This window comes from Colius striatus, chromosome 10, assembly GCF_028858725.1.
Source record: "Colius striatus isolate bColStr4 chromosome 10, bColStr4.1.hap1, whole genome shotgun sequence".
Lineage (NCBI taxonomy): Eukaryota > Metazoa > Chordata > Aves > Coliiformes > Coliidae > Colius > Colius striatus.
The window spans coordinates 7,426,496-7,451,406 of record NC_084768.1 but is presented as its reverse complement, the minus strand read 5'-3'; the positions used below and the strand labels follow the sequence as shown (position 1 = coordinate 7,451,406).

General features: G+C 46.9%; 3 protein-coding genes across 3 annotated transcripts in view; 2 read left to right on the top strand and 1 right to left on the bottom strand.

The window, feature by feature from the left end:
* The first annotated feature begins 973 nt into the window (after positions 1-973).
* On the top strand, positions 974-10,086 carry LOC104561861 (cytochrome P450 2J2). Its single transcript, XM_062003401.1, has 9 exons — positions 974-1,180; positions 3,178-3,340; positions 3,981-4,121; positions 5,757-5,917; positions 6,705-6,881; positions 7,436-7,577; positions 8,041-8,228; positions 9,287-9,425; positions 9,908-10,086. The coding sequence occupies exons 1-9, from the start codon at positions 974-976 to the stop codon at positions 10,084-10,086; spliced, it is 1,497 nt and encodes a 498-aa protein (XP_061859385.1).
* A 3,418-nt stretch (positions 10,087-13,504) lies between these two features.
* On the top strand, positions 13,505-19,394 carry LOC104561860 (cytochrome P450 2J2). Its single transcript, XM_010207701.2, has 10 exons — positions 13,505-13,806; positions 14,107-14,411; positions 14,982-15,144; positions 15,271-15,420; positions 15,960-16,120; positions 16,569-16,745; positions 17,006-17,141; positions 17,357-17,544; positions 18,055-18,193; positions 18,777-19,394. The coding sequence occupies exons 2-10, from the start codon at positions 14,223-14,225 to the stop codon at positions 18,950-18,952; spliced, it is 1,479 nt and encodes a 492-aa protein (XP_010206003.2). The 5' UTR covers positions 13,505-13,806; positions 14,107-14,222; the 3' UTR covers positions 18,953-19,394.
* A 1,669-nt stretch (positions 19,395-21,063) lies between these two features.
* HOOK1 (hook microtubule tethering protein 1) overlaps positions 21,064-24,911 on the bottom strand; it is a 28,505-nt gene continuing 24,657 nt past the window's right edge. Inside the window, exon 22 of the mRNA XM_062003861.1 lies at positions 21,064-24,616. Within this exon, the coding sequence (XP_061859845.1) occupies positions 24,464-24,616 (153 nt within the window). The 3' untranslated portion in view covers positions 21,064-24,463. The remainder of the gene's footprint in view (positions 24,617-24,911) is intronic.

Here is a 24,911-nt window from a genome sequence, read left to right as displayed (position 1 = left end):
TGGGGTAGAAAAAAAAATGTTGGGAGAAAAAAAATTCATAGAGCAGTTTAATAACTGCCCTGGGGCACTTTCTTGGCAGTTTTGCTTTGGCATAAATTTACATCATTTGAAAAGTAAAGTTCTTAAAAGAAAAAGGAAAAATAAGTAACTGAAAATAAGTTGTAGCAGCAGAGTAAGTTGATTCATGGTCACAGAGGTCACTGTGGGCACACTGAGGCCATCCCCCGGGACAGCATGGAGCTTTAGGCAAAGGGGATTTTTTTGAAAACCCAGGAGATTTAAATGCATAAATTCTAATCTCCCCTTGAGCCAACATTCTCACTCTCCAAATTAATCTCCTCTAACTCTTGTTTAAGTGGCTGGGTAGAGCCCTGGGCTCTCGCATTGCTTCCCCCATCTGAACGGCACCTGAGGGCTCTGGCAGAGCCAGGCAGGCTTTGATGGGCATTGAAGGCATCCAGCCCTTTGCAGATGGTGCTTAGCACTTAAACAGGATCAGACCCTTAGCTACTTGTGTGGTGCCCATCACCTCATGTGCCTGAGTGGTTTTTTTAAATTATGCAATGCCCACCATGTGTAATTAGCCAAGTAAGCTGCTTTCCCCTAACCCCAAACGTTTGTAATGCTCATAATCCCAGCTGGGTGTCTGTATAAAGGACAGACAGGGTAAAGGACAGAAGGGAGGAATATTCTTCCATAAGAAAATCAGGGAGTTGGCAGAGATGTAAAGCTAAAGGTTTGCAAGACTCATTTTCTTTGGCCAAATGTTTTGGGGTTGTTTCTGGAGATCCTGGCGTTTAAACTTACTTGTTCAGCAGGTGGCTGGCAGCAGCTGTACATGGGAGAGCAGCTTGCCCACAGCAAGTCCTGTCCCCAGTCAGCTACCTGCGTCTTACCTTCTTTTGTTCTAACAATTGTAAAACCAACATCAAGGCTCTTCCTGGGATGAAAACCCGTGAGATCACCAGCCAAGATGGAGCTTCAGCTGTGGCCCGACTTGGTTCCTCTCTTGGAGAAGCTCAATGGTCGAATGCTCTTGGTGCTTCTGGTCCTGGTCTTTTTGGCGATTGACCTTGCAAAAAAGAGACGTCCCAGGAATTTCCCCCCAGGGCCACAGCTCTTTCCTCTCGTGGGAACCTTTGTGGACTTTAAGCAGCCCCTCCATCTAGCACTGCAGAAGGTAAGAGCTCCATGGACAGTTCTCCTACTAACAATATTTTACCTCTTCATCGACTTTTGTCACCAAACCTGTGAAGCAAAGGCACCTTCTGAAGGACTAGCCATACAATAACCACTGGTGATAGCTGACCTTTCCTGGTTTTATCTCTTACTATCACTTCGTCTTCCATGAGAGTAGGAAGGTCTGATGGGAGAGAATCCGGTAACAGAGGAAGACTTGTGTGTTCCTCCTCTTTCTTCCCCTGTAACCATTTTCAGCTGGAGCCAAGGAAGGATTTGGAGGGGCTGGGCCAGGCTAGGGGACACATGGCAAGTGCTAAGTGAGAAGTGAACTGTTTGGACTTTTGAGGTCATCTCTGGAAATTGTCATTGCTCAGAGGACAATGATTTGCCCTATTTTATCTGAACGAAACCTCAAGACCCTGAGTTGAACATACCTGTGGCTGCTTCTGTGTCACAGAAAGAGGCAGTAATTGCTCTGGAAAGGTTTCCAGAGCTTGACTCCCACCAAGGCCAGCAAAAGAGAGGTACTTTATACAGGCTAAGTATGCTTCTCTGAAAAAGCAGAAAGAAGAATTCTGACTTGCTGGTTGCAAATATCTTTTGTGGTGACTATTTATCTCTTGCTTTTACTTAGACTGATCCCAGTCTGTCTACTTGGAATTTTCACAGGCCACTAGCATGAGTGTCCCCTAGGAAAACCTTTGGGGAAGGCTGAGGCAGCGTGCTCAGGATATTTTTTCAATACATACAATTATTATTAATAAAATTAATTGAACTAATTAGTACACATATGATGACTGAGACACTCATTTGGCCCTAGACTGCTTCCATAAGTCACCACAGCAGTTCAGGGTGACCATGTAGAGCCATACTAAGAAGAGAATGGCCTGAGTTTCTTGGCAGAGTGGGGCTTGAGAGATGTCATGATCACCCTTTGCTCTTATACATTGAGCTGGATGCTACACAGGACACACTAATGCTACCAAAGTCCCTGCAAGGAAAATGATTATAATTTGGCCATAAATGCATTCAGGCTTAAAATTAGGTTTCTAGCCATTAGCAGTTGGAGCTGCTTTCTAAATGGGAACAAAACACCACACTACTTTAGACACCAAGTTGATAAATGGGATTATTTGTGCTTTTCCCTCAGCAGCAAGAGCCTGGCCATAGTGACACAGGAGGTGCCTTGATCCCTCAAACCCTTCCTGTGCGGAAGAGGGATGGAGCAGGTGCCCACTACCTGTAAAATAATACCCTTGTTACAGGTGAAACTGATGCAACTGCCTGGTGAAACCCATGCCACAGCTGCTAACAAATACAAGCAAACCATCTCTCCCACACTACATCTTTCCCACACTACTACATCTTTCATACGAGGAAAGGCTGCGGGAACTGGGGCTGTTTAGTCTGGGGAAGAGGAGACTGAGGGGGGATCTTATTAACATTTACAAATATCTAAAGGGTGGGTGTCAGGAGGTTGGGACATCCCTTTTTTCTATAGTAGATAGTAACAGGACAAGGGGTGATGGGATGAAGCTGGAACACAAAAAGTTCCACTTAAATGTAAGAAAAAACTCTTTCAGTGTTTCAGTGAGGGAGCCCTGGCACAGGCTGCCCAGAGGGGTTGTGGAGGCTCCTTCCTTGGGGGTCTTCAAGACCCACCTGGACATGTTCCTATGCAACCTGATCTAGGTGACCCTGCTTCTGCAGGGAAGTTGGACTAGATCATCTATAAAGGTCCCTTCCAACCCTACCATTCTATGGTTCTATGATTCTATGATACAGCTCTTGAGCATGTTTCATGCCACTTCCAGCCTTCAGGGAATAGTTTAGATTGGATGGGATCTCTGGACTTGGTTTGGGATTTTTCTGAAGTCCTTTTGCTCCAAGCAGGGCTAAATTTAAAGTTAGATTCTGTTGCTTGAGGTCCTGTTCAGGTGTGTTTTGAAAAATCTCCACCTTCTTGCTCTCAGAGGGCTATGAACTCTCTTTCAGCTCACTGCTCGGTACGGCAATATCTTCAGCGTGCAGTTTGGAAGTCTGACGTTTGTGGTAGTCAACGGGTACCAGATGGTGAGAGAAGCTCTTGTCCACCAGGCTGAAATATTTTCAGATCGACCAAACATTCCACTCCTCCAAGAAATCTTTAGAGGCTTTGGTAAGCACAACGACCAGGATTTGCATACAAAGGTTTCATTTGTTTGCAAGGACAAAAATTACAGTGAAACAAAGAGACTGGATCCACCCCTTGCTAACTGCCCCCACAGAGGTTTGCACAGGGGAAGTGAGAACTGAATTCAGTTTGATAGTCTCACAGGTGTATGTCTTTGATTTAGGGATGATGATGGGGAAAAAAGTCCAGGTCTTGAAAGAAGAAAAAAAAAAGGCAAGCTGTCCAAAGATTGATATACTGCAAGAGTTTTCCCCCTGCTTTTAATTTCTCCTTTACTTTTTCTCCCCTGGTTGCATATAGCTGCAGAGATGGGATATGGTGTGCTCCTGCCTGCAACTCTGCCAACAGCGTGATAGTACTTATAGTATTTTGGCTTACACCTTTCTTTCCCACGCAAAGTGACAAAGTAGCAGATTAAAGCAAATCCATACAGCTAGATCTTTAGCATAAGCCAATTACTCTTGAATTTTAATTCCCAGGCAAAGCCATAGCTTTTTTCTATGTCTTGTGGGGTTCGTTTGCTTTGACTTGGGGATTTTTGGTGGAGGTGAAGAGCCATTTCTGAATCCCATCACTCATATGTGACCCAGAGTGAGGTTTGTTCACTTGGTTTTTGTGCCTACAGGGCTGATATCATCAAATGGGCACATATGGAGGCAGCAGAGAAAGTTTGTTTTGGCAACACTGAAAAGCATTTCTGTAAGTTTTGAGGAAAAAGTGCAAGAGGAGAGTCGGTACCTGGTGGAGACAATTGAGGAGGAGAAAGGTGAGTGGGGAAAGTACCACACTGTACCCAAAGCTTCCAGTCAGAAGTTAAGCTCTTTCTCAGACAAAGCTCCCAGCATGAAGAACAGCTCTTCAACAGCTCAAATCTCTCTCTTACACTTCCAGGCTGTGCCTTTTTTTGCTTATTTTAGACCTCAAGCCTATTATTTTAGTTATCCCACATTAATATTAACAAATACACACTAGATGTTTATGAAAACATGCACATTTCTATGGCTGAGAGAGTCTCTCCTGTATTCTGAGGAGGAGGAAATGCAGCTCTCCTGCTGTCAGGCACATCCACTCAGAGGCTTAGTTAACCTCTGCTTGTCCTTGGTTTTGCAAAGTATTTTAAAACTTGTTTAGTCAGGCTTTCCTTTTGTATTGTGCACAGATGAAGCCTGTGCCTTGCTCTTTTATGGTCCAGCTTTTACAAACTGCCAGAGGGATATTAGTAAGTATAATTTGTATGTTGGTACATGGGTGCTGTTGCACTTCAGCTTTAAATAGCAGCAGATGGGGTTTAGCAAATTCTATGGAGCTATATATAGTAAACAAGAAAGATCTAAATAGGAATTGTGAAATTATATACTGAACTTGCTCCAATTTAATTGCTGTTGCACTGAACAGGCCAAATATTTCATGTTGCCAATTGATTATAGTCCTTTACAGTCCTAATCAATAAACGAATTAAGCTGCTGCTTTGGGCCTTTCTTCCCATTAGTAATGACAAATAGTGATCATGTCCATCACTCTAATATCTGAGCACCAGCCTGCTTTAATTACTTTCTTGAAGAGTGGAGAGATCAACAGTCCTGTGCAGAGTGCCTTGCATTTCAAAGCGATGCTCCCCAGCATACTGACAGCAGCTCACGGCTGGGCTGGATTCTTTACTGATACTAGTGTCTCATTTTCATGGCAAGTAGCTCTCCAGGCTGCCTAAAAGGTTCCCTAAGAGATGATGATGTCTCCTTGATAGCTCTCCCAGGGAATGCAGACTTGACAAACATCACACCACACTTTGCTCTCGTAGGAACTGATGTGCATCACATCTATGGGCCTTATGGGCTACTGCTGGATTTTACAGGAGGGTGCAGGGACCTGCAACCCTCTCCCTCTCCCCCCCATCTCCTCCACCTCACTTGGTTTCTTTGTGGTGGACAGTTAAAGGCCAGCGCAATGGCATTGTTGCAGCATGGTTAGTCCTGAGCTTCCTGCTCTGTACTGAGCTTTAAGACTCCCTCTCCCAGTGTTCAAAATTGGCACCCAAACCATGTTGGAGCCCCTAAACCCCAACAGCCACAGCACAGCATGTCCTGGTTGTTTTCCCTGGAAAACAGCTCAAACCCTGTTTCAGCAGGTGTATGCTCACCTGGAGACAGGAGGGAATGTCCTTGGAGAAAAGACATCATGGCACACAAAACCCAACCTCCAGCTGGATGCTGGGAGTGATGGGAGTTGGGGGGGACCCCAGGACATGAGGTGAAGGCTTAGCACCACCATGGGTGAAAAGTAGATGAGATCTTACCCCAACATCACAATGCCTGACCTGGCAGAGTTTTGACTGAGATTTAAAAGGGAAAAAAAATCCAAACAAACCGGAACAACAAGCTGTCTTTCATTTTGTTTCCTCCAGGACAACCATTTGACCCTCATTACAAAATTAACGGAGCTGTTTCGAACATCATCTGTTCCATAACTTTTGGGAACCGCTTTGAGTACCATGACAACCGTTTCCAGGAATTGCTGCACTCCTTGGCTGAGACGCTGCTGCTCATCGGAAGCTTCTGGGGTCAGGTAAAGCCTGTCGGGTGCTTTTGTGCTTTCAGGTGCATGTAAGTGCCCAGAACACAGAGCTTCTAATGTGCTTTTGCCTGTGGAAAGTGAGCCATGTTATAAGGGAAATGGCCAGGAGTATTGTTTTGCATTAGACCGAGTTTATACACATAACCCATCAGGAAAGCAAGGAAACAAGTTAAAATTCTTAAGGCATGTGGAGAAAAAAAACACTACAGGATTTTAAACCCAGTCTTATGCCTGACATAACCAAGGGGCAGTGGAAAAAACCTTCAAAACAGCTGTTTCCATAAAAAGAAGAGCTAATTAGTTGCATTCTCTGAAAATCATCATCATTTCCCCCATCCCTTTCACAACCAGTTTCTCTTATTTATGACAAACCTGTCTGAGAGTCCAGGTTTATAACCAAAATGGGTGGGTTTGGGGACATAGCTTCTGTGTGGCCATACACCATTGGTCAGAGCTGATCTCTGTCCCCTCCAAGGATGCCAGCACTATGGGGCTCCTCTGCATCCACGCTGATTTCTGGCTCCAGCGGCCACCTTACACTCAACAACAGCTTTGGCCACCCAATATTAGAGAACTTTATCAGCAGAAAACATCTGGACAAGTCCTATCTTGTTTGTGCTTGTTTACATCTCTGTAACTAGATTGGCCTTTGTAGCAAAGTTGCTATTTTTTTCCTGGCAGAAAGGGGAGCTAATAAATTGTACTATCATCTCAACTCTGAAGCCTGCTCTTTTTTAACTCAAGAAATACTCTTTTGCTCTGCTTGATTTCTCACCAGCTGTATAATGCTTTTCCTGTGGTCATGAGATGGATGCCAGGACCCTTTAGGAAAATCTTCAGGCACTGGGAGAAGCTTCGATATTTTGTGAAAGGAATGATAGCAAAGCATAAGGAGGATTTGGACCAGTCTGAGGCAGGAGATTATATTGACTGTTACCTGAAGGAAATAGAAAAGGTAAGAGAGAGGTAGTTAAGGCCAATTAAAGCTGAACTCATAAAATAAGCAGACAAGACTCCAGGCTGTTTTGTCAGAGGAGCTCATGCCCGCTGTGTTGCCTTCCCTTCCCTATCTCTTCCATGTCAAGCTTTTTTAAGCAACAGCAGGAGCCTGATCACTTTGCAAACACACAGTTTTTACTCTTTTTTTTTCATTTGAAAGTATTTACATTTTGCCTTCTTCACGTTTCACTCTGCCACACGGCGTAGGAGGACTCTCAGCTAACGTGTTCGCTCTCCTGGGCGTGCTCGCAGGCCTGGGTTTGCCGTGCTGAAACCTCACATTTCAAACTGCTACCTGCTTTCAAGAGCCACTACAGCAAACAGGGAGTCTTTCCAAGCAGTCTGTAGGGCATGAAATTCAATGACAGGAAGCAGTAGAAACGTCCAAGTCTCCAAGGTGGTGGATAATAAACCAGCAGCAGGACGTGAGTCGTGTGCAGTTGGTTTTGGGTTGGGTTTTTGAAAGCATCCCTCCTGAAGAAGAGCTGTCATTGTTTTCTTCCCCCCAAGTATAAAGGTGACACCAGCTCATGTTTCCATGAGGAAAACCTGCTGTGCTCCACCCTGGATCTCTTCTTGACCGGCACCGAGACGTCAGCGACCGCCATCCGCTGGGCTCTGCTCTACATGGCTGCGAACCCCCACATTCAGGGTAGGGACACTGACGAGCCCTTTGTTTCCCTCAAAACTCAGTAAGTGGAACTTGGAAAATGGAGTCATAGAATCACTGAATAGTTTTGGCTGGAAAAGACCTTAAGATCAAGTCCCAGCCCTCCCATCACCCTGCCAAGCCCACCCATGGCCTTCAGCACCTCAGTTCCACGGCTTTGGGATCCCTTCAGGGCTGGGGACACCCCCACCTCCCTGGGCAGCCTGGCACAGGGGCTGACGACCCTCTCAGGGAAAAAAGCTCTGTCTCAGCTCCAATCTCAACCTCCCCTGGTGCAACTTGAGGCCACTCATTACTTGGGAGAATACACTGATCCCGACCTGGCTATTACTTCTTTTCAGGTAGTTCTAGAGAGCTCTGTCATACGATGGACTTGCCTGTGCCTCAGGTTTCTTACTGGGAAGCTTTTGAACACAGATATTTTTGTATTTTTGGCTTTTTGTAGAGAAAGTGCAGCTGGAAATCGACTCAGTGATGGGCCAGTCCCGGCAGCCCATGATGGCCGACAAGGAGAACATGCCCTACACCAGTGCGGTGCTGAGCGAGGTCCTGCGGATGGGCAACGTTGTGCCCCTGGGGGTGCCCAGGATGTCCACCAGCGACACCACCCTGGCTGGCTTCCACCTGCCCAAAGTACATGGTGACCATCAGCCTTTCCCTCATCCTACCAGAGCAGGGGCTCCATGACCCAAGTCTCAAATCTCACCTGGAGGGGAACCAACTGGCAGCATCTGCTGGAGACATCAGAGTCACAGAGAAAACACAAGCCATCCTGACCAACGCTGCAGGGCTCTTACGGGTCTCACCTCCCTCTGGAGCAGAATCATTAAATCCTACAGTGTTGGTCATCATTTTCAGTTTTAAAAGATTTATCCCTTAAATTTTATAGAGTGTCCTTCATGTATCATGGGAACAGGAACAGAGCAAAAGTAGTTTGGGATTGTTAAAGATCATCTATTCCTATGTTCCTATGTGACCTAATCTAGGTTGACCTGCTTCTGCATGGGGGTTGGACTAGATGATCTCTAGAGGTCCCTTCCAACCCTACCATTTTATGATTCTATGATTCTATGCTTCTATTCAAAGTAGCACTTGAGAAAAGCCAGGTAGCAAGTGTTGGTGCACACACACTGCTCTGCAATTAGGAAAGCAAACACGAGGGGTAGGCATATGGTCCCTTCCACGTGTCCAACTGGTTGCATCAAGGAAAAGGAAAGATAAAAAAATCTGGGAGTTTTCCTCTACACTGATTAGAATGTTTTTCTCTTTCTGATGGAGGATGTGGGGTTGGACTAGACGATCTCTGAAGGTCCCCTCCAACCCCTATCATTCTGTGGTAAACCAGATCCGGTGCTTTGTTGTTTCTTTTCAATTGCAAAATTAAGTGGGTCGATTGCAAATTACTTGGTTTAATTGCATCAGGTTCCAGCTCAAAGTTGGTTTGTAGCAACATCACCAGTGACTCGAGCACAAGGTGTGGATCACCACCGTGGTGGTACATCCAGGTGCACTGAAGTGAACAACCCTGTAGCTCCCCCCTTCATTTGATTACACAGCATAGGAAAAAACACCAAAAACCATTTTACCCTTTATAAAAAAAAGAGCTTACGTGGTGAGCTAAGAATACACCCGTCTGACAAGGTGCCTGCTCAGCTGTGTCACCAGTCACCCACTTTCTCCCCACCTCACAGGGCACAACCCTGATGACCAGCCTGACTTCCCTGATGTTCGACAGGAACGTGTGGGAGACTCCAGACACCTTTAATCCGGAACACTTCCTGGAAAACGGCCAGTACAGGAGGCGGGAGGCTTTCCTGCCCTTCTCTGCAGGTAGGGTGAGGGATGGGGAGAGGGGTGGTGCTTTTTCTGCAATGCTCTTTTTTTCTTCTCTTAACCCAACACGCTCCTTCCAGAGTAAGGGTTATGGCTCCTTGCCCAGCTTTCAAACCATCCCCACAGTGAAAACACCAGTGGCAGTTAATACTGACTGCTCAGGCCAGGAGGGGAATCAATTTGTTAACATAGGATGAAAAAACCCCACTGTTTTTCCCCCTTGCTTAAATTGTATAGATGGTGGGTTTCTTTTTTCCCCAAGTTTCCCTTCTTCTTCTATCCCAGCAGCCACCACTGTTTGCTCAGCAGCAAACTACAGGGAAGGTTTCTGCAAAATGTGTGGGTGAACATTGCCACCTAACCTTTCAAGGAAGAAAAGCTCCAGCAGTGTGTGCAAGGCACTGCGCGCGAGCGGCGCTGAGACGGGGTTGATGCTCAGGAATGTCGGGTTATGGGGGTTTGTTTGCTCCTTTTTTCAGGCAAGCGGGCTTGTCCTGGAGAGCAGCTGGCCAGGACCGAGCTCTTCATCTTCTTCACAGCTCTCCTACAGAAGTTCACCTTCCAGGCACCGGCGGGCAACGAGCTGAGCTTCGCCTTCACGCTCAGCCTCACGCGCTGCCCCAAGCCCTTCCAGATCCGCGCGCTGCCGCGCCACTGAGCCCGGCCTCAGCCCGCCACAGACACCTGCCCTTGAAATGATGGGCCACGGATGCCTGACACTCACCAACGTGCAGGACGCAGTGGGGAGGGCGGGAGGGTCACAGCCTGCACACTGTAACCAGCACATCTCTTGCAGCTCTTCGCTTTTCCCCTCCTCCTCCCTATCAGTTGGACAAAATGCATCATTTTAAAAGGCTTATTACTTAATTTCTGCTATCAGCAGCTCCCAGGAAGGTGCCTGCCAGCTGCAGAGCCATGGGCATGCTTGAGTCCACACTGGCTCTTCCATGGGGGATATAATCCCTAGATCCCAATGCTGGTAGCACTCCAAACAGCCGTGGGCTGTGTTTTCTGAGGTGTTCCTGGGCAGTGGGGGCAGCTGGCCTTGGTCGTACAAGCTCTGGGTTCATGCCTTAGCACCAATTTGGGACTTCCAGGTGGCCGTGGCCTATCTGGAGCCTCAGGCAGGCTCGAGCTCAGGGTCGTATGTGCTCCCTGCATCACCACATTTCTGCTTTGTGATGGAAATATCTGAGCAGAGACCTTTGCAGCAGCAGCATGCACATTTTTTCTCTCATAAGCATACAGAAATTTTAACTAGGAGGCTACAGGGTGATGGAATCAGCTCTTTCCAAAGGCCAAGAGAGGTGGGATGGCATGAGGGGCTCTGCTTTCAGCAGGTCTCAAATGGATATATAAACACAATTTCACAGTTGCATGTGCAGAGAAGTTTCCTTGAAAAAGATGTAGATGATTAGACTGTGTTGAGAGCACTGGGCAATGGGGCATGGAAGAAACGGGACATAAATTTAGCAGAAGACACTTGACTGGTTAACAGTAAAGGTTCTACTAGCCATCCTGGTCCTGCCCAAACAAAACCCCTACGTACTGTTGGAGGAAATAAGGTCCCTGGAGTGCACCCAGGGAAGTTACCGGGGAAGGCAGGATGGGTTGCAGCTCCCATGGGAAAGGGCAAACCCATGCATGGGATTGTCTTTGCTCAAGGGCCTGGGTGTACTTGGTGGGTGATGAGAAAGGATGGGGAAACTCGATGTGTGCCTCAAGGAGATTTAACCTTGGGAGGAAAATTATCTGTGATGTGAGTTGTGTGTTGTAGGAAGTAATGTAGCAGGAAGAAGCTGAGCTGGTGGAGAGTGAGCTTTGATGGATGAGACCCAAGTCGTGGCCTGCTCCAGTGAACATCTGGAGAGGACAGGAGATACAAGAATGTTGTTTGTCTGTTGGATGCAAGATGGAATGCAGGAGTGGTGCCTGTTGAAGAGTGGGGGATATTGGGTAATGAGAATGTATAAGAATGTCTATGGGTTGTTAAGATGGTTTGAGCATGAAGCAAATGATATGGAATAAGGGGTGGAGATTGTATTGGGTCTAGGATGATGGTGTTTTTCCACAGCAGCCCTTGTAGTGCTGTGCCTTCTGTTGGTAGCTGAAAACGTGTATTGACAGCACATCAATGCTTTGGCTGCTGCTCAGGCAGCATCATGGCTGTCCCTCCAGCATTCCTTCACCAGTAGCTGTGGGTGGGCAAGATCCCGGCAGGGACCACGGCCAGGACAGCTGACCCAGGCTGACCAAGGAGATATTCCATACCATATGACGTCAGCTCAGCAATATAAACTTTGGGAGAGGAGCAGGAAGGGAGAGGCATTTGTGATTCATGTTTGCCTTCCAAAGCAACGGTTCCACATGCTGCAGCCTGGCTTCTCGGGAAGGGGCCGGACAGCACTGCCAATGGGAGGCAGAGAGGAAGAGCTTGGTTGGCTTTGTTTTGCTTCTCTCGTGCATGGCTTTGCTATTTCTTTATTAAACTGCTTTTATCTCATCCCACAAGGCTCCCATCTTATTTTCTCCCCTCCCTGGCTTGCTGAGGAGGGGGGAGATAGAGTGGCACGGTGGGCACCTGGCATCCAGCCAGGGTCAAACCACCACAGCTTGAAAAACACAAAATGGGACAAAAAAAAAACATTAGAGAAGAAAAAAAATCGTAGACTAGTTTAATAACTGCCCAGAGACGCTTTAACTGAAACCCTCGAGAAGGAGAAGCAGCAGTGTCAGGAGGGTCGTGCCCCTGGCAGCTCGGCGCTGGCCCTCTGGAAGGAAACGTCTGCACAGAGGCTTGGCGGTGGGAAGTCACGAGCTCACCACTTCTGGGCTGTTCCTGGCAGGTTTGTGGCCATGCACGATGGGCATGTGCACAGCGTGGGGCTGGGGAGATGGCTCAGGGCATGGCACCCTCTGTGAGCTCTCTTTGGAGGAAGAGTTAATGAAATACACAGCTTGTAGAGAAGTTTTCCATTTCCAAGCATTGGTGCTTACAAGTGCTGTCTCCAGGGTGCTTTTGTTTGGAATGTAGTCACAGCAAAGATTTGGGAGGGAGTTTCCTCCTTTATTTTTTGCTTCTCATCTTTCATAAGTGACTTTTCCCTGGGCACCCATGTAGGATACTGAAGAGTGAAAAGAGGATTAAATCGGGTTTCGTTTGCACTGGCTGTAGCCTCCCGTCTCTGGCAGTAACCTCCTTCGCCTGGTTACAAAGCAATCGCTGTGCAGTGGCAGATTTGTGCCACATGGGAGAGTCCTTTGCACACCACATCCCTGCTACACCGGGGTTTTGTTATCCAGCCATCCTCTAACTCGGAGCTTTAATCCCATTGGGTTTTAATCAAGGTTTCGCAGTCACAGGCTCCCGTGGTTGAAGGGTTTTTTCTTTCTAATAGAAAACATAAAACACCTGTGGGCTTTTTTTCACTTGTGACGTTTCCAAAGCCACTCAGGAGTAGCCATTGGTTTCTCTCCATATTTTTATTGGCCCTGGTATAGGTCTGACCTCAGGTCTGTGGCTACAACTGGTGCTACTTGGACGGGTTTAGCAAACACATGCTGATCTCTTCCCTCTTCTGTTTCAGACTTGTTTTTCTCTGTTACTTGAGAGTTTCCTTCCCTACTCGTGGAGAGAATGAAGGACTGAAGTAATCTTTGTTTTCTTCTATGTTTTATTTTTAATTAGTCTGGGGGAAAGGAAAAGCCAAGCAGCCCCATTTTTAAAGGCAATGACTTTGTGTTGTAAAGGCAGGAGTGGAAGGTCTCGGGTGAGTGAAGTGGGACGTGTGCCATCTCCACGGGCTCATGACTAAGTGTGGTGAAATGCCACAGGTAGAAAGACATTCTCCTCTGAAATAAGTTTTCCCCTTTAAGCTCTATAACAAAACAGTGATTTAACTTTTCAAGTTGCTCAAGTGTAAAGGTCACGCAGCGGCCATGGCAGAGCTGCTGGCACAGTGGCCAGATGCTGCTCCACGTGCCCCTGCACGTGCCCCTGCTTCTTTCATAACAGAACACAAACACATCCAAATATAACGTGGTGTCTGTGTAGGAGCAGTTCCCTGCCCGAAAAACACTCCCAGATGAGAAAATCCAGCACAGCCTTCTACCGGCTCCCACGGAAGGGCTGGAGCCTGCAGAGCTGAGCGTCCGCTCCGTTTTTTCAGCCCACGTCACCCTGACACACGCAACCTTCAACTCAGGAGTCAGATGGTTTATGAAAGGTGTGTCTAACCTTATCTCAGCTGTCCCCTCTGACGTAGGACTCAGTCTGAGACTTTGTACCAGTGAATGAGCTTCTGCAAACAAGGGAAGTAGAAGGAGTGAGGAGCAGCTGGAGCCTCCCAGCACCACGGAGTCTCCCAGAAACAGCACGGTGAGGGCACCACGGGCAGAGAGGGGCTCATACTGAGCCTCAGCCTCATGGGGAGGGCAGGGAGAAACACCCAGAGGGCTTTAATCTCAGCCCCACAGAGCTCCTTCCTCTCCTTTAGACACAGTTGTGGCTCACTGGGGGTTTGTAAAGCAGCTGTGGGAAGAGGGAGTGGAAAGGGGGGAGCAGAGGGTGTTTGTTTGTCTGGGGTTTCTTTAACAAGATCAGAGGAAATGGTTGAGTTTAATCAAGGAGAGATTTAATCAAACAGATCTCTGTGCTGTCTTGTGTTTGTGCCCACAGCTGTGCCAGCACATTGCCCATCTTCCCTGTGCCTGGAGGTTTCAGGGGTGTCCTGTGAGGTCGGTCTGACCTGATCTGCCACAGAACACGTTCCCGTGGAGCCTCACCATCCAGCCATGCTGCACTTCCTCTGGGACAGCATCTCCTTCCAGACGTTCCTCATCTTCCTCACAGTCTTCCTGCTCATTGCCGACTACATGAAGCAGAGAAAGCCCAAGAACTATCCTCCCAGCCCTTTCTCCCTTCCTTTCGTGGGGCACATCTACCTGATGAACTTCAAAAACCCCTGGAGCACAGTAGAGAAGGTACAGGGGTGGTGGGTACTGCAAGGAAGGGGAGGGAGGGGATTGTGGCTACACAACCTTGGCAGTGTGAGGAAGGAATTAACCCAAATCCAGGAGGTTTCCAAGGATCCCACTCCAGGTTGGGCAGGAGATTTGTCCTCAGGCATCAGCAATGTGGATTTCAGTTTGCCCAGGTATAAAGAGGGGACAAGTGTGAAGTGACGCTCTGGGCAAAGGGCACGACACGATACCACAAATGCAGTCTCGGCTGTAAGAGCCCTGTAGGTCTGACCAGGGACTGGGAAAGGGCATTTGGGATGGGAATGAAACAAAAGCTGTAAAAACAGGGGACGGAAACATCAAATTTGGAGAGTTCTGCTTAGTTTATGGTAAATTAATACCCACTCCTGATCAGTGATTCAGGAAAAGGGGAAAGAGGAAAGAAAAAAGTCAAGCAGATACTTGTGCAAACACTCCATCTCCCCTCCCACTCTCAGTTTCCCTTACTTTCACCCATCTGCTGTCCCTGGCTTGAAAGACACATTCATTGCCAATGAAACCCCTTTTTTTTTTACTTCCCCCTCTACCCAGCTTGCTGAGAAGTATGGGAACATCTTCAGCATACAGATAGGTGGCATCTCCAATGTCTTCATCAATGGGCCACGGATGGTGAAGGAAGTTCTTGTAAACCAAGGGGAAAACTTCCTGGATCGCCCTGAGACTCCTCTCAGCGGGGATATGTTCAATAAGAAGGGTGAGTTATCCCTCAGGCCACAGTGTGAGGTCAAAACATTGACCCTGCAGAGGTCTGAGATAGCTGGGGATGAGGCAGAGCCCTGGAGGGCTGGCCCTTGGGCTCATGCTGGTATGTTTCTGCCAGGACTGATCTTCTCCAATGGGCTGTTGTGGAAGCAGCACAGGAGGTTCACCTTGACCACCCTCCGAAACTTGGGCCTGGGGAAGAGGGGCCAGGAGGAGTGCATCCAGGAGGAGTGCCAGTACCTCGTGGATGCCTTTGGGGAGGAGCAGGGTGAGTGCCACGGCCCTCTGAAGCTGTGCTAAAGGCATGAACCAGTACAGCCCGTTATCATTTCACCCATAATTCATTGCACATTGAAAGATACTTTGCCTTGCAAATGATGCCAGCACCCTGCCAGCATCCCAGCTCTCTTCTTTAAGCATTTTGCCTTCAAACTGACTGGTGAATGGAGCTTTAGATCCTATTCATAGCCTGCTCTCAGCCTACTACTCTCTTGGAGATCTCTGGTGTGCGTAAATACTGATGTTTCCCACAAATTCAAATGACTTCCACTCTTCTGCAGAGCCTGTTTTCCAAAGTGAACAAATATCTCCAGTTTGAACTGAGGCTGCTGAGGCTGCCCAGCCAAGCTGGCCCAGCTCGTGGGGGTGGTAAGGCATCCTGGGAGAGCAGCAACACGGGAGTGTTGTCCATCAGGGACCACTCAGTACACTCGTATTTGTCAAACATTTTACCCCTGACAGCTGTGTTTTCTTCTCCTTTTCTATGAAGGCTGGAAGAGAATTGACCATTCCCTTTTCCTTCCCCAGGGAATCCTTTCAACCCACACTTGAAAATCAATCACGCCGTTTCAAACATCATCTGCTGCTTCGTCTTTGGCAATCGGTTTGAGTACCACGATAAGGACTTCCAAAGACTGCTGCAGCTGGTGTACGAGACAGTTGAACTCCACGGGAACATCATGAGCCAGGTACAGCCCCCCTGCCACCACCAGAGATGAGATGCAGTGGCACAGGGCCACAGCTTCCTGTCTGGAGTCAACCTAGAAACATGTAGTGTTCTCATCACTGACATTCCCTCTTCCTTTGCATGGGGTAGAGCTGCCTGTCATTTCTTTCTGCCTCCTTTTCAAGCTGTGTAATGCTGCTACCGCTCTCTCTGTCTCCTACAACATCACCTTTCCTGCCCTTTGACTGCCAGCCTGCCTGCTGCAATCATAGAGTCATAGTAAGGTGGGGATGGAAGCAATGTATGAGTCACCCCAGAACAGGAACATTAATCTCTTGTAATGCTCTTCCTTGAGCTCGGCTAATTCCCCCAACTTCAGCCATTTAGCACTTGTGGCACTGCAAGCTTTGCAAACAGAAGGCTTTGACAGCCTTTTATTCAATTTCCCTTTCTCCTTTTTGTCTCCAAAGCTGTATGCTGCTTTACCATCTATCATAAAGTTCTTGCCTGGATCCCACCACACCATTATGAAAAACTGGAGGAGTGTGAGAAGTTTCATAGACGAGAAGATCGACAAACACAAGGAAAACCAGAACCCCTCGGAGAGCCAGGACTTCATCGATAGCTACCTGCAGGAGATAGCCAAGGTCAGCAACACAGAGCAAACCCTTCTCAGAGGGGCTTAGAGACCAGGAGAGATTATGAACAAGGCCACATCTTCCATTTGAGGTGTCTGTGTGGCCTTTTGTGAGCCCATGGTAGACATTAGGTTCAGGTCATGCATCAGCAGGTGGGAGGTGCAGGGAACCAGCAGCTTCTGACCATAGCTTTGGGGCTGACTTGGGCTCAGCCCGGTGCCAGGGCTGCCCTGGCTGTTTGAGCAGCACTAACACATCTTTCTGTGAAGGACAATGGCAGTGACACCTTCCAGGAGAACCATCTGGCAGCCTGTGTAATGGACCTGGTGTTCGCTGGGACCGAGACCACTTCCACAACCCTGCGCTGGGCTCTCCTCTATATGGCCATGTATCCAGAAATCCAAGGTAACGTTAGCAAAAGGTCAGTCTCTGTTCCTGGCCTTCAGTCCTCACAGCTTTGTGAGACTCTGTTTGGAGAGGAAACTTTGGGAATAGCCCTGTGATCCCACAAACAGGGGCTGGGGTCCCAGGTCGGTCCTTGAGGCACTCTCACAGCAACCACCTTGCTTCCAAGGGGCTTCTCCCTTGGTCCTGGGCTGATCCCAGCTCTCTCCCCCCAGCCCGTGTGCACGCTGAGATCGACAGGGTCATCGGCCAGGGGCGGCTGCCGGCACTGGAGGACAGGAACAACATGCCCTACACCAACGCTGTCATCCACGAAGTGCAGAGGAAAAGCAACATCATCCCTTTCAACGTGCCAAGAGAGGCAGTGAAAGACACGGTCTTGGATGGCTTCCATATACCAAAGGTAACCCTGTTGCTAAGCGCTGGAACTTTAGCAGGAATCCCAGTTCCTGAGGCAGGAATGGTCAGGCCACAGTCCTCCCACACCCCGGGGAGGGGCAGAGCCACAAGGTCTCATCCCTGTCCAGAGTTTGCTCCTCATAAACACCTATGTTTGCTACCCAAGCCACGTTATACAGCACACTGAGTGTTGCAGAGGGCTGCAGGACAGCACACACCCCACACACATCATCGAGGCACAGATCCACCACACACAGCTTCTGCAGGAACTTTGGCCCGAGATTACAGCAGATAAAAATGATGCTGACGAGGGGAAAATGCATGTACATAATCATTGCACCTCCAAACAGACAAGAAGTAGGAGAAATGGGTCGTGCCAAGGAGTGTTGGACAACTTAACTGCAGCAGAATTTCACTACGGCTGTTCCTCATGGGGAGGAGACTGGCAGATAAAAATGCTCCTTTTGCTGTCAGTAGCAGAGGAAACACAGTGTTTTTCTTTTTCTCCTCTTAGGGCACAACTGTGGTTGCAAATTTAACCTCTGTGATGTTTGACAAGGAGGAGTGGGAAACCCCCAACACTTTTAACCCTGGGCACTTCCTGAAGGATGGTCAGTTCTGCAAAAAGGAGTCTTTTGTGCCATTTTCTCTAGGTAAGGTTTGCTGGGTTCTGGTGCTTTTGTGCTTCCACGCAACCACACCGCAGCACTACAGCCACACTCAAGAGACCTTTCTCATCTCTTCTCATATACAGAAGAGAGATGAGGATGAGTAAGAGACCATAAGCATGCCAGAGACCCTAGAAACCCTAGAAACCAAGGCGAGACCATAACTCTTTACTCCTGCTGTCCCAAGGCTTAAGTCACTGGAGGCCTCACTGTTCCCACTACTGGGTACCTCAGCCATCAGCTTCCCTGGGGAGGTTGCTTTTAGCACCCTTATTTCCCATCCCAGCACCACACCTTCCCTGGTAGCTCTCTTTGCTGTAGGTCAAACCACCCAGCTCTGCCAGCATGAGCACATCCATGCCAGCACACCTTACCCAAGCAGGGCAGGGTCCAAGGTGTGTGCCCTCGGGGTGATTTCAGCCCATGCTGAAACACCAGTGCTGTTACTAGGGAGCTCTTTGGGCTGCAAACTCTTCCTGGGGAGGGTGTAGGACAGCTGGACCATGCTGCTAAGGGGAAGCATGTGGGCAGGCAGCAGAGCTGATGCCAGGGCTGGTTGTCTCCACAGGGAAGCGCGCCTGCCTGGGAGAGGTGCTGGCCCGCTCCGAGCTCTTCCTCTTCTTTGTGTCTCTGCTCCAAAAATTCACCTTCCAGCCACCCCCAGACACCACACTCACCCTGCAGTTCAGGATGTCCATGACCTTGGCCCCTCACCCCTACAAGATCTGTGCTGTGCCTCGGTAGTGAACGTCTTCCTCTGGCAGAGATGCCACAGAGGAGCTCTAACAGCTCCCCGGAGCCTGGCTGCAGGGAGAAGCTGGGCACTGTGTTTGTTTCTTTGAAAGCAGTTCTTCTTTTTCTTTTACAAGCAGACCTCCAACTCTGTATTATATAAGTAAAGAGTGGCCTGGGATGTGCCACTTAGGCTTGGTTACAGCCCTGTCCATGAATGAAGGGCTTGGGGCCTTCCTCAAATTGATGCTGGATGGCCACACTTCACAGTGGCAAGAGAATGAGCAACAATTTGGAGAGTATAGGCTGTGGCTGTGGAAGAGCAGAGCCACTAGCTCTTGTTTTAGAACATCAATACAGGTATTGCAAACATTTTCCTATCTTGTTATCCTTGAGATATAATCTGTTAAAAAAACCCACCCTGTAACATCTTTCTCATGCATCAATAAATCCTTACCCAGAGGTTTTTGTCATGAAGCGTTCTGCCAAGTAAGGACTCACACAGGTGCTCTCCAGCACTGACTGTAGCCTTCAGCTGTGCCCCATGTCCTGTGCTCCTGGCATGGGGCTCCCACATCTTCCTTTCACAGCAAAACCAAGAAGTTCATTTGACTTCCTTGATCTTTTCCTTCCTTGGGAGAAGCAGAAGGGGAAGGCTGGAAGGGGACTGTGTGCCTGGAATTGACTGGGAACTGGAGGAGAGGAGGCACTGATGAATTTCTGTTGTGTGCAGCACTACTCCCAAGGCATTTCCAGTTGGCAGGTGTCATCTGACTTTTTCCAGTCCTTGGCTCAGCAGTCCTGTTTCCTTTCCTAGGCTGCTGCTATATCCAAAAGCTTCCTCCCCGCTAGGTCTCCACTGGGTTAGTTGTGCTGTGAGCAGAGCACATTTCACACTAAAAACGTCCATCCACCAAAACCATTTTTTTCCAGGTGATCTCACCTCCTCCCATTCTTTGTGCTTGGGGCTGTGCTCCTGTGCCTCCTCTCCAGGGACAATCCTCACCTGAACATACAAACCACCTGCTGCAGCACTCACCCCTTAAGCAGCAACTAGAAAAGCTGTAAGTAAACAGGGTCACAGAGCAGGCTCTGCACAGGCAGTCTGCATTTGAACACAGCTTCTCACCACCAAGCACCTGGAAAAAAAGGCCCCCTTGCACACTGCCCTCTTGCTCACTCCTGTGCTCAGGAAGGTGGTGGTGGCTGCTGGTGCATGTCCCGTGATAGATCACACAGGCTGAGAACATCCTGCAACTCAGCTCAGGCTTCCTGCACAGCTGAGAGCCTCTTCCCTTCCCTTCTCCCCCAAACAAACACTTGCAGTTTTTGTTCTTCGATGTCTGACAATGCTTTTAAGGTCCAGTCTCAGAAAGAAGGAAAAATGGTTCTTCTGTCTCTGGCCATTTACTTCATGCTCACTGGGCAAAAGTAAGAACAGATCTGAAACAGAGCCCTGAAGGAAACTCCTGACACCTTCCTGCTGATCTTTACTCTGGAGGGCTGAGCAGCTGCCTGCTCACGTTCCCAGCCTCACTTCTGGTTGAGCTTAGTGCTCAGGGAATAAGAGAGCTGTCAACAAGGCTGAGAACTGGGCACACCAATTAGCTGTAAAGCAGATTATTCTTCTCCTGCCCTCTGTGTGTTCCCAGGTGGGGCTGAGGAGAGCAAGCAGGGAGCCTAACATTGCAGTAGCAATAAGCAATTCCTGAAGTCACTCACCAGTTGGATTTGTGGTTGGTTTTGTCCTTTTACCTTCCCCAGCTCTCAGATGAATGTCAGCAGACTGAGCAGAGGTAAGGAGCTTCAGGTGGGAGCAGAACTGTAAGCAGGAATGAACTGGAAAGAGGAGGGGAAAGGCAGCACAACTAGGCTCTGCTGTTGTTACAGCAAAACAGATGTACACTCACCAGACATACATGTTACATATCCTGTAACAGGCCATTTCAGATGGTGTAACTGCACCAACGTGCTGCAGTTCATATGCTGCACTGAGATACGGATGCTCACATCAGCCAGGGAACATTCGAAACAGTGCTTGGAATAAAGACACCGAGGAATTCATTTTAAAAATCTTTATGTGAATATAAAAGAATTCTTTCCAAAGGAAAATAAACCCAAAAGTTTAAAAAGTAGTGCAATTTTTCAAGTTCTAAGCAACACAGTGTTTACACTCGTTTCAAACAGAAGATGTAGACACTGATACACTGAAGACCTTAACTGTAGCTTGACTAGAGGGAGGGGAAGGGAAAAAAGCAAAACAAAGTTAAGAAAATTACTTTACTAGACATCACAAGCTTTCAAACAATTATTTTAATTTTCTAATTCCTAAACTACTCATGGCTACCTAAATAAAACATCAGTATTGCTTATATTTCTTATTTCCAAGTAGGTGTATACTGTAGAAAATAGAATACCTATATATATATATATGTTTAATGAACCAAAAAAAAGAATCAAGTTAGGTGACATTTTCTTCCCAGTGAGTGTTTCTTAATCCACTATAATACAGTTGCTGCAAAAGAATCTTCTCAAAACTGCTGCCTGATCCACCTCGAGGAAAAGAACCTACTAAGTCCAAAATTTGTATTATTGCTACAAAACATTTCTCTTCCTGATGGTTATTCTTAGGCTTATATAAAAAACAATATTAACAAGTGAGATGTCCATCAGAACACCTGTTTGTTTCTTTGGATTTACATTACCCGTTTTACTGGAAACTGGCTAAAGGCTCCTAATAACACTGAGTAACTTCAGCAATACTCAAAGATTTCATCTCACAGTTTGGATCTGGTCCTATCTGTGCTGTCTGGGCAGGGCACAAATTCATCCTGCAGCAGAGACAAGTGGCCTCTTTCTTTGTCCTGCCCCAGCAGTGGAACATGTTGCACCCAGGAGCATTGTACTGCCATACTGCCATTGCTCTGCTGCTCCGTGCTGGACACAGCCGAGCTGGAACTCAGCAACACTGGCAGTGTTGCTTTTGTTGGACATGAATGAAGTTTACATTCAAATGATCTTCACTCTAATGAGCCTTTCTGCACAGCCAGATGAGCTCAAGTGAACACAACACCATGGCTTATCATCAAATACATTTTAATACAGCTCACCTCCTCCTTCCCAGGATGTAACCCCAGTTTAACCAGTTATGAAACAGTTGCTCTTCAACAGGTTCTCAATTCCAAAGAAATGCTGCACTTACCTATACAGGCTTAACTTTTAACAGTTTGGAAAAGTCCCAAAGAAGTAACATTTCATCTAATACCTGACTCCCTTTCCCCAGAAAAGGCTGAGCCCTCTCTGCAGCTCTGTATTTAAGTTCTTCCATCATTAGTCATAGGACAACTTGTAATTCAACGACAGGGAGGTTCTTGGTCATTTTTGGTCCCAGGGTCTGCAGTTTTGAGAAGTGTACATCAAAGACATTTGCTCCACGTTTTTCACTATTCAGCACCTGATATAACTACCGATACAGCTCTACTACTGTGAGAAGTACAAATGCATCAAGCCTACTAACTAGATGAGTACTTGAAAGACGTCTATGAAAGTTTCCATGCTGTAAGGTTAAGAGACCCATTCAACACCATCAGTGACAGTTACACTTATCACGAGAACACACCAAAGTACCAGGCTTTAGAAACATAAGCATCTTTGCTAAGTCTCCTGTTCACTGCTTGCCACCATCTCCCACACCACTAGCTGATCAAACAAGCAATTCTATCTTAAAAAATACAAGTCCCAGTAGTACCACAAAAGACCTCAAAACCCAAGAGGTAGTCCAAAGAAGCACCGAGTCCTGCAGAACACAACTTGACTGACAAAACTGTCCAGCAGCAGCTTGTCTGGCGTGTTCTCTGCCCACACCACACGTAGCATGAGATTGGCTTTTACACAGTGCCTTGTGTAGACACAGGTTTTGAAAGAGGAAGTCTCTGTTGAACACCAAAGTATACAGCACTGTAAAACCACCGTCACAACCAAGCAGCAACGTCAAGCATGAGACATGAACGCTTCCCTTTTCTCGAGCATTGCATGCAATGCCAAACAAAGAAGTGAAGATGTTGGGGAAGGAAGAAAACAAATGACATGCAATACTGAGGGGGAAGCAAAATAGATGAATATTCATAGTTCACTATTCAAAGCAAAATAATTCTGCAAAGCTGAACCTGCTCTCGAGTAAAAAATGGCCTTAATGGTGTAGAGAGAGGCCTTCATTCCACTCGTGGTTGAGTTTCACATTAGATCATGGACTGCTGCAGCACCCTGAAATACTTCAGCGTACTTACTTTAAGGGCTGTAGTAGTTTTATTTTCTTTAACTGTGGGGACAATTAATTTGTTCTAGACAGTTTGTGTACAACAATGGACATGAGCAAGTTTCCTAAGAGCGCCACTGTTCACAGCAGAAGACATTAGCTAAAGGAAGGGACAAACGTTGCGAATGACAGCAACCTCCAACATGCAAGTTCCAGATATCAATCCCCATTTGATCATCTTCAATCTAGACACTGCAAAACTATTAGTGTTTATGCACTCTTCCCCCTGCCAATCAATCTTTGCTGCCAACAACTAGCAAAGCCATCTTTCGTTCATCTGCCTAGCACAGTTAGCTCACAGTACCTGAAGTGAAACTACATTTAAAGAAAGAGGCAAATGGATTTGTATGCACAGGGTTGTATAAATAGCTGGAAATATAAGGGGTTCCCTCCCACCTAACCCCCTTTCTGCAAACAAATGCAGTCTACCAATATGCCAGACTTTTAAAACATAGCCCAGACATTTGAATAATTATGACAGCTTTTTTTTCTTACACAGGAAAAGACGAGCTTATTTGGCTTATGTGAATTCAACATCCTAAAGACAGGCTTTCCTTAATGTATATACTCACAAACTTAAATCTGTTCTGTTTTCAATGAACTGAGTAATCCTGCTTCTCACTTGAGATGACAAAACAAATCCAGTCTTCTGTTTCATAACCAGTCAACTGGTTCTACACCTCTTTTATCTTCTTCTATAAATGCAAGTATTTCCTTGCTTTTAAAATTGTACTTTGTATTCTAAAAAAAGTATTATCTTAAAACCTGGTACCAATCTTTTAAATTTATTTGTAGAACAGCCCAGGAAAAATGTCCAATAGTACCATTTTCCTGAAGTACATTTTTGCATAACATCTTCCTTCCCATTACAAAAGTGAACTTTCTAGCCCAAACCCATTAAATAAAGTTTTAAATATATAGTGCCAATTTTAATATTTACAATATATTCTGAAGGCAAATATAAATCTTTAAGATGTGCTTGTAAATACATACTGCAGTTACTAAATCTACTTCTACTTGGAAAACTATGTGCTACCTTCTAGATAGGCCATTGATCCAACTTAATTACTTCTTGATAGGTTCTGATGTTGAATTCGCAGTTGTCCACCATTCTCACCTTTCTCTTCCACCAAGTAGCAGTTAGAGTGGAAGGTATAAACATTTAAGGACACTTTAGCATATAGGTTTTCTTTATTGGTCCTTGTGGTTCAATCAGATGTTGCACCTGGTACTTTAACAGTGAGGTTCCTTCTGGTGTTGGTGACATGACGTTGTTGAGCCAGGAAGGAGCGTCCGGGACCATCTCCGCAGACGTTGCTAACCAGTCGTGCTTCCATACCCAGCTTCTGAAGACTGAGGCTCTGCAAATAAATTCAACAACATTTACACTATAGCAGAAACAGAAGGAAAAAATTGGGCATGTTTTGAACACAAAGCTTAGGATGCACACAGTATTTCAGTTACTGTATCTCTTATACACCCTCTTGCTGCCATGAACTAAGGCTGAAGAAACTGAGTTTCATTCACATTCATATAGAATGTGCTCATTTTAGCTTGCTGTAAAGTTGTTCCTTTATGAAGTAAGCCATTTATTTTTCCTTTCTTTAAGAAGCTATTTAAACATTGCTTCATATGAACAACTTTCTCCAGTTCTTT

What these genes read in the sequence shown, in the direction of transcription:
- LOC104561861 (XM_062003401.1), top strand. Translation starts at nt 974, where the DNA reads ATGGAGCTTCAGCTGTGGCCCGACTTGGTTCCTCTCTTGGAGAAGCTC. An exon ending in GACAATTGAGGAGGAGAAAG is followed by an intron (nt 4,122 to 5,756) that starts GTGAGTGGGGAA and finishes TGTTTCCTCCAG; the next exon opens with GACAACCATTTGACCCTCAT. An exon ending in TCGGAAGCTTCTGGGGTCAG is followed by an intron (nt 5,918 to 6,704) that starts GTAAAGCCTGTC and finishes ATTTCTCACCAG; the next exon opens with CTGTATAATGCTTTTCCTGT.
- LOC104561860 (XM_010207701.2), top strand. Translation starts at nt 14,223, where the DNA reads ATGCTGCACTTCCTCTGGGACAGCATCTCCTTCCAGACGTTCCTCATC. An exon ending in CCTGGAGCACAGTAGAGAAG is followed by an intron (nt 14,412 to 14,981) that starts GTACAGGGGTGG and finishes CCCTCTACCCAG; the next exon opens with CTTGCTGAGAAGTATGGGAA. An exon ending in ACCTGCAGGAGATAGCCAAG is followed by an intron (nt 16,746 to 17,005) that starts GTCAGCAACACA and finishes CTTTCTGTGAAG; the next exon opens with GACAATGGCAGTGACACCTT.